Below are 20,550 nucleotides of genomic sequence, written 5' to 3'. Positions count from 1 at the left end.
ACGTTTTCAACGCACTTTGAAAGAACGCATGTGGAAATATTTTACGCATCACCACACTCTGAAGTACATCGACATCTTACCGCACCTGGTGCAAGCGTACAACCAATCTTACCATCGAAGCATCGGACGTGCCCCGCAAGACGTGACTCCCGACAACGAAGTGCTGGTGTTCAAGCGCCTGTTCGGTACGTCCCCGACGAGGGCTGTCCCCAAGAAAAGTGGAGAGTTGGCCGTAGGAGATTGGGTGCGCATTGGCAAAACCAAACGCACTTTCGACAAAGGTTACTTACCTAACTGGACCACCGAATTGTTTCGCGTCACTGGACGAGTGCATGGCCGTCATCCTGCCGTCTATAAATTGGAAGACATGAACGGAGAAGTACTCAAAGGAACGTTTTATTTGCCCGAGTTACAACGTGTCACCAAAAAAGAAGACGACGTGTACGACATCGAAAGCATTCTCGAACGCAGAACCCGTAAAGTGGGTAAACGACGTGTCAAAGAAGTCAAAGTACGTTGGAAAGGATATCCACCCAGTTTCGATTCTTGGATCGACGCTTCGCAAGTCATCGACTATAAAAAGAAGAAGTGACCATCATGCCCTTTCACTCAGCAGACGCAGCTACGTCGACCACTCCTTCTTCCCCTAGTTCTTCTGTGCAAGATTTACAAAAACAACCCTTGTGGGTGTGGTGTGGAGAACGTGTGCCTAAAACGCAAATCGTCTTTTTCTGCCAAATCTTCGTGGTGTATTGTGTCATCGGGGCAGCCATTGCCAATTTGAGTTTGCAACAAGGAGACAAACAATTGTGGACCATTTTATTGAGCAGTTGCATCGGTTACCTGCTTCCTAATCCCTCCCTGAAATTCTCCTCGAACGGAAACGTTGTGTCCAGTGCCAGTGCCAGTCACCACTCCAACAACCACAACCAGAACCCCATTTTGGGCGGAGACACACCTCTGACGTCCAGTAATATCCCCTCGGACAGCCACAGAACTCTGGAATTATGAGTCACCAAAACCAATTTTACTTAACTTTACCCAGTGACAGTTCCATGGAGGTGTTTCCCAACAACACGTTGTGCTGTTACACGGCCAAATTACCTCAAGCCATCCCCTTAGATCACGAAGCCCATTGGGAAGTGGCGTTAGTAGAAATGATTCACCCAACACAAATCAAAAACATCACTGAAACTCAAAACACTTTTGACGTCGAAATTCTGGACCCAACACTGCAGCAACAGATGACGGGCAGTCCTCAACATAAATCACATCTTGCAAAGGACCTATTACCCCGCAGCAGTGACTCTTCTCCTCCTCTTTTCGTTTATCACTTTAAAATTAATTCAGGCCATTATTTTAGTGGTCAACATCTGGTGGAAGCCATCGCTGACAAATTCTATGCAACCTTTGACAAAGTTCTGACCACAGCAAAAAAACGTGTCACCATCGAGTACCACAAACAGTCTCACCGTCTACTCATCAAATTTGAAAGTGAGGAAAGAAGTATACGTATTAAATTTTGCCCTGAATTGTATGACATTTTGGGTGGAGACCTCAATATGGTCACGGATAAGCAGACCAAAAAAATTATTAAAATGGCAGAGATTGACAACGACGGGCATTTTGCAAGGTATTTTCGTTACCCGGTAGAACTGAACCAAGGACTGAATTTGATCTTCGTGTACTCCGATGTGGTGGAGTACAACGTGGTGGGACACACCTCCGTACCGTTACTACGTGTCATTCCTTTCAAAGTAAATTCTGCCACGGTCGCTGACGAGGAAGGTGGAAACACTTACCACATCCACCGCGAATTTGTCCATCCTCACTATTTGCCTGTCAGCAAGTCTTATTTGGACACGGTCAACATTGCTATAAAAGGAGATCTGGGACAAAATATTCCATTCACCAAAGGAAAAGTCACGGTGAAACTCCATTTTCGAAAACGGTTCTCTCACGACTCGTAAGTAAGTAAGTCATGTATCCAGTGTACCGAGGGGTTGCTCGACAGCGAGGACACGGTTTAGGAGACATGTTAAAATCGGCCTTTCGTTCGGTGGCCCCGGTGTTGAAACCGATGGTGACACGCGGATTGCACGCCTTGAAAGATGCGGCACTGACGCAAGGCAAAGAATTTCTCCAAAATGTGATCATCGACAAACAAACCCTAAAGAAGCCTTCATGAGGGCTGGCAAAAATGTCTTGCTGCAAACGGGCAAAGACATTTTGGGTCGACGAGACACACCTATAAATGCCCTGCACGCTACCGAGTCAGGCATTCAGCAAGGACAAGGCAGAAAGAGACGACGAAGAAAACACCCTTTCACCAGACTTCAAGCTAGAAAGGCCAAGAAAAAAAGAACCGTTCGAGACTTAGACGTTTTCGATTATTGAAACAGAGAAAAAATGATGCACCGAGAGTCTTGCGCTTGTTCCAAGACGGAACTGGATCTGTTTGCCATGCCCCCCACCATGATGACCATGCAAGAATCCCAGTGGGTGGAATTTAATCCCATCTCCTCACTGACTGATTCTGCTCCCATTGAGTTTGAAATCAAAGGACAGCCCGAAGATTACATCGATTTGAATAGCAGTTACTTGTACTTAAAAGTCAAAGTTCTAGATAAGGAAAATAAAACAGTAGATGTCGCTGAGAATATAGCTCCCGTCAACAATTTCATGCATTCCTTGTTCAGCTCAGTGGACTTGTACTTGAATAACAAACTAGTCAGCAGTAGCATGGATACTTACCCTTACCGTGCCTACCTGGAAAATCTCTTGACGTACGGAATAGATGCCAAGGATACTCATCTCAATGCTTGTGTGCTGTGGGAACCTGACGAAGCGAAGGAGTTTGACGACACAGATAAAGACAATAACGGCTTCGGGGAAAGACAAAAGAAAATCGTAGATGGAAAGAGTTTAGAACTGATGGATCGTTTGCATTTGGACATGTGGTTGCAAGAGAAATATTTGCTGAACGGGGTCAATGTCCGCTTGAGACTGAATCGTAGCAGTACCGCTTTCCATTTGTTGGCTGATGAGGATGCTACTAAGACTGGCAATCCCAAAAGCCAAATCGATGAGGCCAAACTCTACGTACGACGCGTGGAAGTGTTACCTAAAGTGGGAAACGACATCAGTCAAACGTTGAGCAGAACCACCGCCAAGTATCCCATACGACGTGTGGAAGTGAAAACGTTCACCATTCCCGCTAACCAGCAATCCATAACCGAAGATCATCTGTTCCAAGGACAGTTACCCAAACGTTTAATCCTTGGTATGGTCGAGAATGAAGCCTTCAACGGAGCCTTCAAAAAAAATCCTTTCAACTTTCAACACTTCAACGTGAAGAAAATCGAAGTCAGTCGTGATGGCAAGACCTTGTGTACCCGACCTTTCGAAACTGACTTTGAACCCACAAAGATGAATTACTTGAGATCGTACTTGTCCCTGTACGAAGCCACCGGCCAGTTAGGAACCAACACCAGTCACGGCATTACGTACGATGATTACGCAGGAGGCTATGCTTTGTGGGCTTTCGATTTCACTCCAGACCAAGGCAGCGACGAGGGACATTTCCACCCTATAAAATCTGGCCAGATTCGTGTGGAACTTCAGTTTGCAGATAAACTGGACAAGACAGTGAACGTCATCCTGTATGCAGAATTCGATAATACCATAGAAATCAACAGTTTGAGAGAAGTCATTCTAGATTATTAGAAATCCATGGAAGACTGTTATCCCTCATTACCTAGTGGAGAAACTTTGGACATGGAATGTGAGGAGACCGTGGAAAAAGAAGAAGTGATCATGATGAAATCGAGATGGCCAGAACAAGAAGCCCATTTAGTCTCCTGTTTTGCCAAACACTTGGTCGACAAAATGACGGAATTGATCAAGAAAAATTGCTATGGATGTCAAAACGATCATCCCAGTCAAATTCAACACGATAAATGCCTGATGTTAAGTCAAGAAGAAAAATTGGACGAGTATCTGGACCAAGCTTGGAGTCTCATCTCGAACAAAGACGTGTTGCACCAGTGGTATAAAGACTTGCGTGAACATTCTTGTCCACCATTAACCACTCAAGAGATCCATCGTATCGAAGCTCTCCTGAATCAGAGTGAGGAAACAGAACGAATAACCGTTTATTCGTCAGACATTTTCAAGCAAAAAGTCAGGATCGAATTGACGACTTATTATTACCTGTGAAGAAGAAGAAAAAAAAACAACACAGAAAACAATGGATACCTGGGAACTTTATTACCTTTTGAACCACAGTTCGTATACGTCTTCTTGGAATCCTGTCGTCTGTGCTAAAGATGAACTCCCTCATCGCAAACCTAAAGACCATCAAGCTTACGTGATCAACACGGACGACAGTCATCTCCCAGGAACCCACTGGGTAGCCGTCTACTTTCCTCAAGAAGGATGTGTGGAATATTTCGATTCGTACGGATTGCCCCCTTTGGAAGACGATATCATCGACTTTATGAGAAGAAATGCTCAGACCACCCGATTCAATAATGTGAAATTACAAGGCACAGATTCCTTGGTGTGTGGACAGTACTGTGTGTATTTTCTGCATCATCGCAGCCTGGGCTATTCCTTAGAACATTTAGTGACTCATTTTGATCCTCGTTCTTCTGCTAGAAATGATGTGAAAGTAGATCGATGGTTTTGTGACCATTATGCTTATCTTTTGTCTCAAGCTAGGAAACGTAGTGTCCAACAATGGCCTAATGATTTCCAACAGTGGAAATCACAATTTCATTCACAACGTTGTCAGCCCTGTTCAAAGTAGTTAGTAATTGAAGAAAAAAATGTTTGTGATTTGAAAAAAAATTGTTTGATGTTATAGTGTTGGATTATTGTTAAAAAATGTTGTTGTTTAGTGTTAAGTGATTTTTGAATAAAAAATGTTGTGTTTAGAAAAAAATGCCTTTGTGGTTTGTTTAGCTATAAGAATGTTGGATTGATGCTCTTTCATTTCTTACTATCCCTCTCATGAACGTTGCGGCTCGAAAACCGTGTGGGGGATGTTTTCCTTCACGTCCGCGCTTTCACTTTAAGAACCGGGGTTGTTTCCAGTCTAACCATCCATTGTCGACTCATCCTCCTACGAAGATGTGCTCCAAACTAGCTAAACTCAACGAAGCCTACGTGAATTTGCATAGGGTCAGACACAGTCTGATACCGAAACCAGAAGAAATAGAGAATGTGAGAATGTTAAAAATCACTGAAGACCTGATAGAAGAGCTCTTCAGAGAAGAAATGAACAGGGAAAAAGAAGAATGGACAGAGAAGTACAGACTTCAGAGACAGCAGCAACGCAACAGCAGCAACAGCAGCAGCAGCAGCAGCAACCTGAAGCTGACAGAGGCTTTGTCGATTGTCGTATCGACACCAAAGAGTTCTTCTTCTCTTTCCGAAGAAGCAGACCTATCGCCAGAAAGTCTATCCTCAGAGGACATCGCATTCTTAGAAACTAAAAAAAGAATGCCATAGCAAAACAAAAAAACAGCCCTTTTCAGGGCTACCCAATACTCTAGAAAAGAAATAACCATCCATTTGCCAATGCGTGTAGGTAGAGTAGTGTGAAAATAAACACTAACTCTTTATTAAAAAATGTGAGGGAATGTGTTTGTGTATAGGATTGTGTGTTTGTGTGTTTGTAAGTGATAAAGTAGGTTGGTGAGGATAGTAGATTAAAATGATGTAGGGGCTGTTTGAGGTGTATATTTGGGGTTAGATTGGATTGCCTTGCGTATGTGGATAGTCTATTGAAGTGATTTATAAAAAATTTATAATAGTGGTGGGTAGCATAAAAAGTGAGTGAGTGTTTCTTTTAGGTCCGCGCGTTGTTGTTGTTTTTTTTTGGTCATGATCTAGGTAAGATGAATTTTATGTTTTTAGGGGATGTTTTCCATCACGTCCGCGCTTTCAGTATAAATTGAAACTCGCTGGGCAGTCAAGCTACCCTTGTTGATTGATCAACACAAGAATGAATAGCAGAATAGTGAAACTGTTAGAACTCCAGATGCACCTGGAATATGCCAGGCGCATAGTAAACGAACTATCAGCGGAGGCTATAGTAGAAGAAGCAAGAGTAAAGAAGGAAGAGGAGGAGAGAACAGAGAGGGAAGAAGAGGAAAAGAAAAGAGAAGAGAGGATGTCGTTCAATATTCCCGAGACAGAGGATTGGGGTGTTGAAGCGAATCATCCTCCCTCTGCGCTCCCCAGAAGAAAGGTGAAAGAAGACTGGGGAAGAAGATGCGTGTGTGGCGCCAGGCCAGGACGGTGCAACCATTAGATAGGTGCATCAGGAGTTCAAAAAACAGCCCTTTTCAGGGCTACCCAATACTCTAGAAAAGAAATAACGATCAATTTGCCAATGTGTGTAGGTAGAGTAGTGTGTATATAAACACTAACTCTTTTTTAAGATAGTGTGAGGGTATGCGTTTGTGTGTTTGTGTGTTTGTGTTTGTAAGAGCTCAGGTATGTTTGTGTGAATAGTAGATTATGGGTTTCTTAGCGTATGTGAAGAGTATAGTTAGGGTTTTATTATATGAAATGAGAAAGTAGGGGATGTTTTCGTTCACGTCCGCGCGTTGTTGGGTCATGATCTAGGTAAGATCCATTTTATGTTTTTAGGGGATGTTTTCCTTTACGTTCGCGCTTTGAGTATAAAACTAACAGTGTTGGCCATTGGAACCCATTCTACGGAATAAGCAAACAAGAAGATGCCAGCAGCTTCAGCTTTATACAACGATCTTATGGGAAGTTGGTATTGGATGGTAGATGGATTGAGTGTAGTAGAAAGGGTTGAACAGGAATGGAGGTATGCAGTAACAAAAGACTTCGTCTCAAGACAAGTAACCAGCCTCCACTTATCCGTAAATATTGTAAAAGAAATGATAGAGGATGAGGAGAAGAGAATCAGAGGTTTAATTAACCCACCGTATGTCAAAGTGGGTAAGTTAAAAGAAGCGATAGATCATGTGACGAGTGCAAGGTGCTTTCTAGAAGACATTGTAGAATGGACAGATTGGTGTTTCGCGAAGTGGGGGTTAGAAAAACTTAAGAAAGCTGAAGAACTAATGAGGAATGTGCTGACCGAAGAGGTCAAGAAGATCAAAGAAAAGTGGTCAAAGGAAAGAAAAGAAGAAGAAAATAGAAAAAAAAGGGATGAATTAGAAAAACTGAACACAAACTGGATGAAAATCCAAGAGAAGTTCCGGGCCATGGGCCACCCGGACTGGTTGCCGGAAACAGAAAAGAAAAAGAAGAAAGGAATGATGGACAAAGTAAGAGGATGGTGGAAGAAGTTCAGAAGTTAAAAGAAGAAGAAGAAAAAACCCAAAGGCCCTTTTCAGGGCCCCCATATTTCTCGAAAAGAGATAGTCTTTGAATTGCCTACCCCTTTTTTAAAAAAAAGAAAAAAATCCCATGTTCCATTCCCCTTGTCCCTAAACAAGCCCAAACTCTATTCCCCATGTTAAATTCCCCTTGTACGTAGAGTGACCCACGATTTATCGCCATGTTAAATTCCCCTTGTACGTAGAGTGACCCACGATTTATCGCCATGTTAATTCCCCTTGTACGTAATCTGACCCACGATTTTTCACCATGTTAAATTTCCATTGTACGTAATCTAACCCAGGGGTGTTTTTAATGCTAATTCCCATTGTACGTAAAGTGCCCCCCTTTACTACTCATAAACTGTCTTCTTTAGCTGGTAATAAGAATGGCAAAAAAACCCATATACTTACAGTTTTACATCCTGAATTTCCTCAAAATGTACTTTCTTAGTTCTGAAAATCCATATTACATGAGGCATGTCATAGGTTCTCAATCTTGATTACACATTTCAAAATTGTACTGTAATTTTGAATATAAGTGCAGTTACATCCTTCTTACTGCACTCAGACTGAAATAAGCATTAAATTCCATGGCTCCTTTTTGATATTTGCAATTGAAACACTTCATATTTGTCCCATCTTATGATTTCAAACATTCAATGACAGAAACAGAAACACAATTGCAGATGTCAACACGCTTCTCCCCCGCTTCTTTATGTTGTCATGGTGACACATGTGATGCAATTTTACAGGCAAAAACGTGGCTCAAAACCATGATTTAACTGGCCTAAGGTGACTTAGTAAAAAATAGTTCCCTGTGTTTGGGGGGGAGTTGTAAAATTTGTACAGCGTGAAACGCTGACAGTACGGAGAGTTGATGAAGAGAAACCATGCAGTTCTGCGGTTGATTGGAAAGTTGTGATATCTATGGTCTTGTATTGATTAAAGTAAAAGTATTTATAGAATGGATACGTTGGGCTTTCTAATTTATGACAGAAATTGTATGGAAGTCTTTGGAATTACGGGAAACTTATGACTTCTATCAGAATCCCGACAGGGTTTGACACCACTCGTTCAAGCATATATATATATATATATATATATATATATATATATTCAGATTTATTTTATTTTTGTATGTCTTTTTTAAATGTGCATTGCACACAAGAAAAATTATTGCTAAAACTGTTTATCTCTATTTATTCATACATTTTAGAGATAGTTATCAAAAGAGATATATATCTCTTTAAGATCCAGCTTATAGGTTTTTTTGTGCATTAAAATATCGTTAATCTGTGCTGTATAAGAAATCTATGCTGTGTTAAAGAATAAGACAATTAGGTAAAAATGTAAGCTATGACGTCAACTTGTTTATGTTATATTTTTATGTTATTATATGGTCAATTTTTTTCTCCGTTAACTTTCATGGTCACAAACGTCCAATATTTTACGATAATTAACTCGCGCGCAACGGAACTAAAAGGAACTATTTTGTGTTGTAAACAAACAATATGACGCTAACACCAGTACTTTTTGTAAACAAATCACGTACACTCACATAGTAGGCGGTTTGCGTTTTGGTTGATTACATTTGTTTCTGAATGAACTAAAGCAAATGTTTCGTGAACTGCCACATACCAGCTGCTTTGCTACATTCCGCATTAACTGTTTTGATACAATGTTTCGCATTTAGGCGGGAGATGCCAGATTTCATAAACTTACTAGGTATCTACAAATAACATGCTAGTGACAAGGCATACACTGACTTCTTTAGCTGGTAATATGAATGGCAAAATATATACTGACAGTTTTACATCCTGATTGTACTTTCTTAGTTCTGCAAATCCGAATTACATGACCCATGTCATGGATTCTCAACCTTGATTACACATTTCGAAATAGAACTGTAATTTCGATATATTACAAGTGCAATTACATCCTCCTTACTGCACTCAGAATGAAATAAACATTATATTCAATAACGTCTTTTTGATAATTGCAATTGAAAGACTTCATATTTTCCCCACATTATGATTTCAAACATTCAATGGCAGAACAGAAACACGCTTTCAGATGTCAACACGCTTTTCCCTCGCCATTTCAATCCAGTGTATTTCATGTAGAATTCGCACAGATGAATCCAGTGCATAATCAAGAAATGTCGTAGAATCGACAAGAATACAAAAATCTGTTCATTCCAGATCAAATGGAAAAGTTTTTGCAATTCGCATTCATTCACAATATGAATCTAAATTTAAATTTTAAGCAGACCAAAATGCCATTCTCTTTCAAAAGTTATTTCTAGCGCGCGATGAAGTTCAAATATATATGGGCTGAGTTATGTGCGCATTAATAATGTTTAATGTTGTGTAATGATGAACCTGCGCTTGTGTATTTAGTTTGGAATACGACATACATTCAGTTACTTTGCTTCATGAAGTGTATTTTGTTTACATAACTAAGCCTTAGGTAGAATAAGAAAAATGAGAATATAATAAAAAGGTTACTGCATTTGTATGGGATAATACGAACTCGTTTTGTCGGATGGATATACTGCAATCCCAAGGTCGTGCAGTATTCCATCCGACAAAACGAGTTCATAGTTTCCCATACAAACGCAGTAACCTATAATTATTGATCACTTAGAAACAGAATATATGTAATGACATAATCAATGATATTGAATAAGTAACCATTAGTTAATTAATGTTTTTTTCAAACAAATGCCAAAGGGTGAAATTTTGCGCTCTATAGAAAACGAGCCGTATATTGACTCAGCATTTGAGGTCATTACAAAAATATGTGGATAAATGGGGGTGTAATAAACTCTTTCAGACATAAACGTGACTTTCGAAAGTAATGAAAATTGTTGTTTAAATCAGTCCTATTTTGAAGTCCACCAAACAAAATTAATATGACAAACAAAAATGTATGTGGCAAGTTGTCACAGAAAGAGATTGTCTTGTGTACTCACTTGTCAAATATACAAACCATTCAACAATGCATACGAATTGCCAAGAGATTTTCTATGTTTTCATGTATGTTAAAGTTCCTGTCGCATACAAATCCTATATGTTTTCATACCTGATACATACCAACCCAGTATCTTTACGTACCTATGAGATACCAATCTTGTACGTTACATACCATTCCTGTATGTTCACGTACCTGTTAGATATCAATCATGTACGTTTACCTACCTGTTCGATACCAATCCAGTATTTTTACGTACCTGTTTGATACCAATCCTGTATGTCTAAATAAATGTTACATACCAGTCCTGTATGTTTATGTACCTGTTACATACCACTTTTGTATGTTTACGTACCTGTTGCATACCATTCCTGTATGTAGCCTCCATTTCTGTCAAAGAATTACATATGTGCCTCTCATCAAGTAAGTATTATGATGAAAAATTCATGGCAAAAACAGGTAACGTTTAGTGCAGAACCTACCTTGTCCTGCGTTATGTTATAGTTTATAGTTTATTTTATAGTTTATAGTTTATTTTATAGTTTATAGTTTATTTTATAGTTTATACTTTATTTTATAGTTTATAGTTTATTTTATAGTTTATAGTTTATTTTATAGTTTATAGTTTATTTTATAGTTTATAGTTTATTTTATAGTTTATACTTTATTTTATAGTTTATACTTTATTTTATAGTTTATAGTTTATTTTATAGTTTATAGTTTATTTTATAGTTTATACTTTATTTTATAGTTTATAGTTTATTTTATAGTTTATAGTTTATTTTATAGTTTATAGTTTATTTTATAGTTTATAGTTTATTTTATGTTACAGAAAATACAATTACGTATTAACTCACTGATAGCTATCTATCCTTCGTATTGTAGTGTAAAATTCCTACCGTATGAACTCGCTTACATTGCCTTGCTAATTGCAAACAGTATGGACCCTCATTGGACGTCGCATAATGTATTCAAGGCGTAATGTAATCAATGTCACCGTGTTCACTGGGTCCGTTGAGTTAATTCAAATATCGCTAAGTGCAATTTCTCGAATGTGATTTTCCGTCGTCTCAAAACGCAAAATATAGCTATATAATATCGATGGTATATAATTTTAATTACTTATTCAAGAAGACAGTGGACTGAAATGAAAGCATTGACTAGTACAAACTCTTCATTAGAGTAAATGTATCAATGATAATCTGTGTAATAAATATTAAAATAACAATCTTTGAACCAAGACGAATAGTCTTTCTGTTTGGTTAAGAACGATTTGCTCCAAAATGCAACGAAGAAAAATCAACAGTTAAAGCAACATTTGAAAATGTTACTCTGGTTAAAATATGGATCGATTCAATGTCATGACTGGATACATTTTATCAGTTCAATGTCAGTTCTGGATGCTTCTTATCAGTTCAATTTCAAAACTGGATCCTTTGCATGATAATGTTATATTAGAAGCTGTGTCTCACGTGACTTGTATAATAACTTAAATTTAAATTTGTTTCCGAGGGTAGGGATAAAGCACACAATGCAGTCCTCTCAGTTAGTGTAGTCCTTTTCCATTGAGTAAAATGCATATCACAGTAATGCCAGTTTGAGAAAGAATGATTAAGCCAAATTAAGCTACACAATAAATTGTATAATGTTATATCATCTTCGATTGCTTTCAGGATTATCGTTTTCCCAGCATCGTCAAAGCGGGGTATAAACCCATGGATTCAAAATCGGCAAGCCAAGATAAAGTTGCAAAGAGAAGTTAAGTCCGCCGGACGGGGAAAGGCAGTACATACTACTGCTAATCCCATACCGAATGAAAATAGTACCAAGGTCTTGGAAGTAGGTGTTCCAAGGATTGCTGTAACAACAGTTTCGCACCTGCACCACAGAACAGCTGGTTTAATGGATAAGCGATTAAATTTATATACCAAGGAAGCAGTAAACACTAAGAAAGCAACAGAGGAACACAGTTCAAGGCAACTATCTAAATCTCCGCCTACAACATATATAATTCCTGAACGATCAACTAAATGGTTAAACAGTGATGTACAAGCTTTAACGCAGCCACCAGCTATGACCAATACAGCTGTATCGATGAGTGATAAATCCACATATGTAGATCCATTTCGTAGATTTTTATCTAAATCTGGCAAGGACAACGATGTTGTGTCTAAAACAAGAGAACCAAGACCCCCAGATGAAACATACGTACAACCAGAACATATCATACAATTTAACCCCGAGGCTAAGGTAAATACAAAAGGAGGAGTATCGTATACATTAGACAGTGCCGCATATTTAAATGGAACAGAGGCAACGATTGTTCACATATTAAAAACCAACCAAGAGGAAGACAAGAAGCTATCAAATCAAGTTTCGCTGAGTAATAACCAAACAATTATCAGACCTGAAAACCAAATTTCTGTCCAAAAAAAGGCGACTACTGAGAAAAAACAACGTCTTGAGCAGACAAAGGAAGAGCACGGTTCCTTTCCAATCCGTTGCTATAATCGGGGCAACGCTACTGCATGCGCAAAACCCGTTGCAAGAAGGGAAGATGTTCCTTCAAAAGACAGTGGACAGCTGAAAGCGTTGAATCAAGAATCAGCATCTAGAACAAAACCGGTACCTCCAACAGTAAATGTAGATGACTTTTTGTCCATCCTAAACCATTCTAGTAGGAAAGACGAGATTATCAAAGGTTCTAAAACTTCGAATCAATTAAATGCTATAACCTCAGTAAATGACGAAAGCTGGTCAAACGGAAGAAGCAAGGCCATATCTCACTCAGACAATACACAAATGCAGCTACAAGGTTCAAAACAACAAGGACTGACAGTAACAGAACAAATAAAACACTCGCAAGATATACTGGACCTTCTATATCAATCGAATGTTTGGACAGCGAGTTTTATTGACAGTCGTAGTAATCTTAGCAGCAATAAAGAAATTCTTGGGAAAAAACAAAACGGTTCTTTAAAAGAATTGAATTTAGTAGGAAAAATCAATCTGGAAAGTCAACATGAAGTCAGTAGACTGAAAGAATTACGGGAAACTAACACCATATTTACTACTCTACAAACTCCATATTCTTCTACGGTATTTGAAATTTTATCAAATGGTGGTGCAGGAAATGAAAGCTATCTGAGCATGAAATCTATTCATGGACAGTCAAATTCAAATGTTAATGACACAAATCAAAGAAATGTGTACAATGGAAAGAAGTACGAAAGAAAAGGAGCTGCAATGAAGAGACCGGTATACGTGCCCGAGCTGAGAGAGCTTTACGTCGAAAACAAAGCTATGTCTACAATGAAACCAAATTATGATAGAAAAAGGGGAAATCAAATTGGAAACTGGATACGAAAGGACTCTGGGAATACAAATATGAATACAAATATGAATTCTACCTCTCAACCTGATAGATCGTCAAATATTTTGAATTCGGTGAATGACACGAGTTTTGAGACAGAAATGCATATCTATTCTGGAAAATTGGAAACATTAAACACCAAGCTTACAGAATTACCATCAGTGTTAGATGCTCCTAAAAGATTTTCACACTCTGTAAAATGGATGCAAAGCACCATCGAACCAAATGACGTCAGTACACGTGTCCTATCCACGTCAATAGGGGGTACATCGACATCATATAGTGAAACAACGGTAAGGCCACAGGCCCCTGTCAGTGCATTGGAAAGAACAACAATAAGGGACAGGGAATTACCAGTAGAATTGGTAACATATGAAGACCTTCTAAGGATACTTAATGCGAGTTCAACACTAGATTTAACAATGGGTGCAGAATCAAATGCAGCAAAGGGTACGCCGGTCCCAATCGTCCAAAATTCTCAAGCAAGATCTGCTGACTCTTTGCAAAACACTGCCCAAACAAATCACCTAGGTACTATTGTAGACATGATAATCAGGGATGCATTGGTGTCAGATAGCAGAACAACGTCATATCCACATTCCACTGTTATTACAAGGGAAAGAACAACAATGGATGGTGATTTAAATGCAGAACTTTTAATGTATCTGGAATTTATGAGGACATTAAATGAGATATAATACCAGATGCAGCAATGGGTGCGTTTCTCCCCCAGGAAGACCGTTTGCCTTGCGAGTACCTTTTATGATAAAAGATATCCATGTTGTAATATTTTTCTAATAAAAAGGGGCCGATTCATGTGTGAAAACTTCAAAGTAAAAAGAAACGCTGACTGCAACGTCACGTGATAAAAGAACTGTAATGTAAAACTGGTGGAAATGTGAAAATATCACGAGTTGACAACCGTGATGCGGTTCTAAACTGAGCCGGAAATATTTTTCAATAGTATTGCTTCTATAAATGTTTTTGGAAATAATCATAGAAATCATCTCGGAGACTAACTTCATCTTATGGCAATGACGATTTGATTTAACTAGCAAACATGTTGTTATTTTCAATATTCTTTAAGGTAATTATCATTCTTACGTATGTTATCCTACCGAAATAAATAGTCATATCTTAATAAATCAGCCGCTGTGGCATTTGTGCATTTTACATTAAATAAATTGTAATTAAAATATCATTAGGAAAGTTTTATCAAGACATTCTATTGAGTCGAGCGTTTAGTATTCAAGATAAATATTTAATGAAATATGACTCGTTTACTTTAAATCTATTTAAACAAAAAACGTGTAGTACGATGCTGGTGGAGAGTTTTGTGATACCAATTACCCAAATAGTTCAGTGGTTCAAGTTTGAGACTTGTTTAGGTTATGACATTTATTCAAAGTTTGAGACTTGTTTAGGTTATGACATTTATTCAAAGTTTGAGACTTGTTTAGGTAATGACATTTATTCAAAGCTTGAGACTTGTTTAGGTTATGACATTTATTCAGAGTTTGAGACTTGTTTAGCTTATGACATTTATTCAAAGTTCAAGACTTGTTCAGGTTATGGCATTTATTCAAAGTTTGAGACTTGTTTAGGCTATGACATTTATTCGAAGTTTGCGACTTGTTTAGGTTATGACATTTATTCAAAGTTTAAGACTTGTTCAGGTTATGGCATTTATTCAAAGTTTGAGACTTGTTTAGGTTATGACATTTATTCAGAGTTCAAGGTCTGAAGCAAAAGGGTTAATATATAAAACACAGCTAATGTTGCAAACATTGGATCCACCTATTTAGTCTTGCCGATAAATATTAACAGTAGTTCTAAAAAATCACTTATAGCTAACAGACAGTTGACTTACCTATCACTAAGAACACAGTGAATCTGTGATTATAAAGACAACTGGATAGGTTAAAAGAGTAATTCATCAAGTTACAACAGGACAGCTATAATAAAAAAAATGTATACATGGTTTACCGGAAATTTTCGTGCTAGAAACACACTGAACGGAATTGAATTTAGTTCCATTTGGAAATTACAGCAAAATTCATTATACATTTGGACAAGTAAAGACTGGCCAGAATGAAATGTTGTCATTTTTGCTAATTTCTGTTAATGGGCAAAACGCACTGCAATTAATTTATTATGGTCCTTTTTTATCGGATTAGTATGAATTTTACAAAATGGTACGCTGTATCTGTATTGTAAATCCATTGCTAGTCTTATGAGCTACATCAAACACCTGAACAAAATAAGCGAGGAAATATATAATAAACCAGAACCATCTGAATTTATTCACGTATATAATTGCCTTTTTGTGGGACAAGGTCTGTATACAAATGTCCAATTTATGAAAATACTATGTACATGTTTGAACTTTAAATTGTGTACAAATATTTTAAGTAGATTATCTGTGGAATTAATTTCTGGTGCACTTTGTATTGTAAAAAGTATAAAAATAAAAAAGTATTTGGTATCATTTTAAAAATTAAGTGTACGTTTTGTAAAATCTATGGCAAGTTTCATTACAAGGAGACATATTTACAGAAATACAAATGTCCATACATTAGTTCCATCAATCAATCATTTTCTTCACTGACGAATGTACACTGGCAAAACATCAGACACCCCCTTAAATCAAGTTATATTTGCAAAGAACATTTTCTCTTAGTTATTTTATTTGCCTGCACAATACGCGAAGCAGGAATGAAACACTGGACTATAAGACCTTCAGAAAATAATCACAAAACTTTATGATAAAGGTTCCAATACAACGAGATTTTATACATTTGATCTTAATGGATGGAAATAAACATTTGCATATATTGTGGATGCATAATATAGACGTCGTCATAAAGAGAAACTTCTATTGCATAGATAATTACGACGGCGTCTTTTCCATAAATAATAGGAGATACTGATGGTAATGTCTCATTTTAATTACTATAGATATGACGGCAAATTTCCATGCTTATCTTACTTTGTGGGTCTCTATTTCTACAACAGCAAGAACCGAAATAGCATGTTTGTAAAATCAATGATAATAATTTATTTTTTCGAGTTACAAAGTGAATATTTTATAGACATTTTGAATAAAATCCCCAAATGGTCCTAAATGTCCTATCACAGTCCAAAAGTATACAGTGTTCCGAATTAATTCCAGCAGTCCTGAATGTCCTGATGTAGCAAGAGCCTTAAATATCCTGATTTACAACAACGATACAATCCTAAATGTCTTTGAATGAGTTCTCAATAATCCCAAACTAGCGCTTTAGTCCTAGAAAGTCGATGAGCACTTTGCAATTCCAAGCAATAATTTAAATATATAATTCCTCTCAAATTATATCAGAACACAATTTCTAACTCCGATCATATATTGGCAAGGTCTGATGTGAACACTAATGAATAATTATTTAAAAAATGCAATATATACAAATACAAACATGACCTACGATGCTTTCCGATGGAAAATCCCAAGAACTCGTAAACAAGGTCAGGGCTTGAACTCAAATTCAAGAAAACATCTTGTTTAGTTCCTACAACCATGACAAAAGTCAGGAGGCTAAATATTGTTTTATATTAAAGTACAGATTCCGATTAAAAGACAATGGGTCGTCTTTGTAGACAGAAGTACATATTTCCAGTTTAATTCAGTACCATGGCATCATTAAGATATAAAGACAGTTGTCAGATTTTAGGAAGAAACGAAGGTTTTGCATGTTGTTAGGCTTTGTCATGTGTATTATCCAAGAAAGGCTATTTAAAATCGCCAATTACTCAATGCGAAATATCTGAATTTATCTAGTAAGTGTTAATTGTAACCTTTGAGTCATGTTTCATGTCAGCATTGTTTAAACTCCCAATGAATGAGAATGTACACAGTGCAGATTTACAAAGATTAGACCCCCTACGACAATTTACTCTCTCGTCGGTATAAAATACAAATTTATTGAAACTTTGGAGAACACGTGATTTTTATGTGGTTGTATACATTTTGGTTTTTAGGCTGTACTATGAAACATTTGCATGTTAACAAAAAGTTGATATATATTATTATTCGTAATGCTAGTATCACAAGCAAAGGAACAAGAAAAATATATTGCATTCCCAAAAAAGAAATACAGAAAATTATTAGTAAAATACTTTTCGATTTTTGCGTTGATTTGATATATATGCATACAGTTATATTGGATCTGGAGCAATATATTCCAACTAGAATATGTTTAAGGCATGTACGCATTACAGTTAGCTAACGTTATTGGACTCGCCAACGTTAACTTCTGTACAGCGTTATGTTATTTTTACTGCCTTGCCAGCAATACAGTCTTGTTTAACTAGACTCTCACATGACTCTGAGAGGTCTACACCTACATGCTATTATCTTAGAAAGAAACAGGTTCAATTACTAATCTGAGAAAACAGCATTATTTTAGCAGAGGGAATCACAGCAATGCATCTGCAATTGTTGAGATAAGGCGGTTGAGCAATACGTGCATGCCTACCACAGTTTGCTTAACCTTGTTCAGGTGTTCCAATTAAAAGAAATAAATCGAGTACAAATGAGTGAAGTCATAATGGAAAACCTGCTGATCTGTGTCAATATTTTGATGCTGGTCCATGAACGAGCTCTACTTGTGACGTGTACGTGCGATAAGATTGCTTTCCTAGTCAAGATTAATTTCTTCCTTAAAATCATGTCGACCGCTTAACCACATAAATACTTCAGACACTCTGAACTGGTCAAATTATCCTTTGCTATGCAGCTGTTCCTGACGCACCCGAATCATGCGTAGAACGATCGTGGTGATGTGCATCTATAAAACATAAACGACAACAAACGAGTTATTCAGCCACTAAAGAGATTCTGTAGCCATTAAAGGGATTATTACAGGCAAATTTGACAGTATAAATATACCATCAGGAACACAATCAGCATGCCAAATTGCATCATCACTGTTGTCCTTTCGATATGATGTGACTATGTTTAGCTCCGAAAATAGCCTTGCTACCATCTCAACAAAATCAGAATATGCCACAGAGAGGAATCGCACAAGATAATGAACGTCTTTCAAGTTGTCCTCGAGGCGCCGCGCATCCAAGATTGTATTGCAGGTTTCTATTTGCATAGCGGCGCCGGCAACACCAGGTGCGATAGACGGCTTGTGGTGTCTATAACGAAGCCGGTGTAACTTAATTCCGAAATACCCGAACTATCTACATGTTCGTTTTCGTCCTTGTGAAACATCATAGACAGGTCTGCAGATCTCGCATATCACTGTAACTCAAAAATTCGCTATTCGTCGTAGCAATCAACATTGCTAAAACATAATTCGATTTCCTTTCTATGAATGAAATATGCTGTTGGACAACGCCATGATACTGTTGTTGACAAAAACAACATTCTAATCAGGGTAAAAACGCACCACTTCCCTTAGTAAGCTTTTAATGTGGATGGCCTTCTAGCTCCTGCAAATCTTTCCATGGTTGAAGGATTTAATTGTTTTTGTTGCAAGGCTCTCTGTTCAAGAGCTTGGCGTTAAGGAGAAGACGGTCCGGGTAAAGATGGAACACGTGGGGCCGAGCTGTTGAAGAAAATTCGGTCTGGCCGAGATCTTCTTGGGATGATCACTCGCTAGATCGAGATCTTTGATGCAAGATTCGTCCCAGTGGAGAGTGGCAGCCGGAATCATTTTGCTATTTTGGCACTCTATTTCTATATATTCTTTGGAACTAAGATCGTTGGGGCGTAGACAAAGACCCATAGAACCACCCAACAGATAGAAAGAGCGATGATGAACAAAGCTGCGGCATCCGGTGCAAGGGAAATAAAGGTGGATAGTTTGTGATTCCACCTGATTGCAAAAAGATCGATCATTGGCTCCCCCCCCAACCTGGTAAATCTAATGAAAGACCGATGGATGGAGATATCATTTTGTATGGAGAATATGTCCCCTCCTTGACAGAAACCGGCGAAAGGAGTGAGTCTACCGGAAGTATGTCTGATCTCTTGGCCATCCAGACCGGTAAAAATCTAAGAAAGTAAACTTCGGAGAATTCGATTCCGAACAATCTCAACCGCCTGCTTCACGATGAGCGCCCGTTTATCTTGTTGCAAAAGTGTGTACCGAGTTCGACGGTGTATTTTCGTCAGGAATGGTAAGGACGAAAGGGAGTGTGCTGGCAAAGCGAGAACAGAAACCCCTTCGGATCATCCACTCTATTGGCGAAAAAGAGATCGATCCAACACTGTTTGAAAAAAAATCAAGAATCTTGTGCCTACTAGATACTTGCCTATCGAAGACATAAATCAACAGCGAGAGAGCGGAGGCGTTGGTTTAGATACACTTTGTGCCCTATCCCCTCGATATCACTGTTTCTAAAACTGATTAGCAGATTGTCTTCATGTACAGGATTGGGTTCGCGACTGTTTTTGGGGTTGTGCTACAAACGATCCCGTATTCCCTTGTTTCCGGTCATCAGGTCATTGAGTGCTCGCTTTAAAGTAGTGGCCAATCATAATGGTGCTTTATAAGGCTTCAGCACTACACTGGCAGTTAGTGACATGGACTTTAGTTTATGGTTTGTAGCATATGATGCTGCCTGTACAAGTTTCAGAAACCAGTAGCCAGACTAAGCTTTTTTCCCGAACAAACTCTCCTATGTGGTCACATTTACAAAGGATTAAATAGGAAGATTATTGTATTTACCTCGGCTCTTGCAATGTGGTTGTTCATAGCAATATTCTTCAGAACAATCTGCATTTTGCCTGCATACCCTCATATGATGTTATGATTACCAAGAACTAAATACAATCGTGTTTTTGTGATG

At 38.0% G+C, this 20,550-nt stretch overlaps 1 protein-coding gene across 1 annotated transcript in view; it reads left to right on the top strand.

Annotated features, from left to right (window-relative positions):
• Positions 1-16,185, top strand: part of LOC149776679 (uncharacterized) — a 31,679-nt gene extending 15,494 nt beyond the window's left edge. The window contains exon 2 of the mRNA XM_089941213.1: positions 12,014-16,185. Coding sequence (XP_089797339.1) covers positions 12,014-14,411 — 2,398 coding nt within the window. The 3' untranslated portion in view covers positions 14,412-16,185. The remainder of the gene's footprint in view (positions 1-12,013) is intronic.
• The last annotated feature ends 4,365 nt before the right edge of the window (positions 16,186-20,550 follow it).

This window comes from Sinohyriopsis cumingii, chromosome 18 (assembly GCF_028554795.1).
Source record: "Sinohyriopsis cumingii isolate HCF-2022 chromosome 18, ASM2855479v2, whole genome shotgun sequence".
Taxonomy (NCBI): domain Eukaryota; kingdom Metazoa; phylum Mollusca; class Bivalvia; order Unionida; family Unionidae; genus Sinohyriopsis; species Sinohyriopsis cumingii.
The sequence above is the reverse complement of the archived record's forward strand: the minus strand, read 5'-3'. Positions and strand labels throughout refer to the sequence as shown.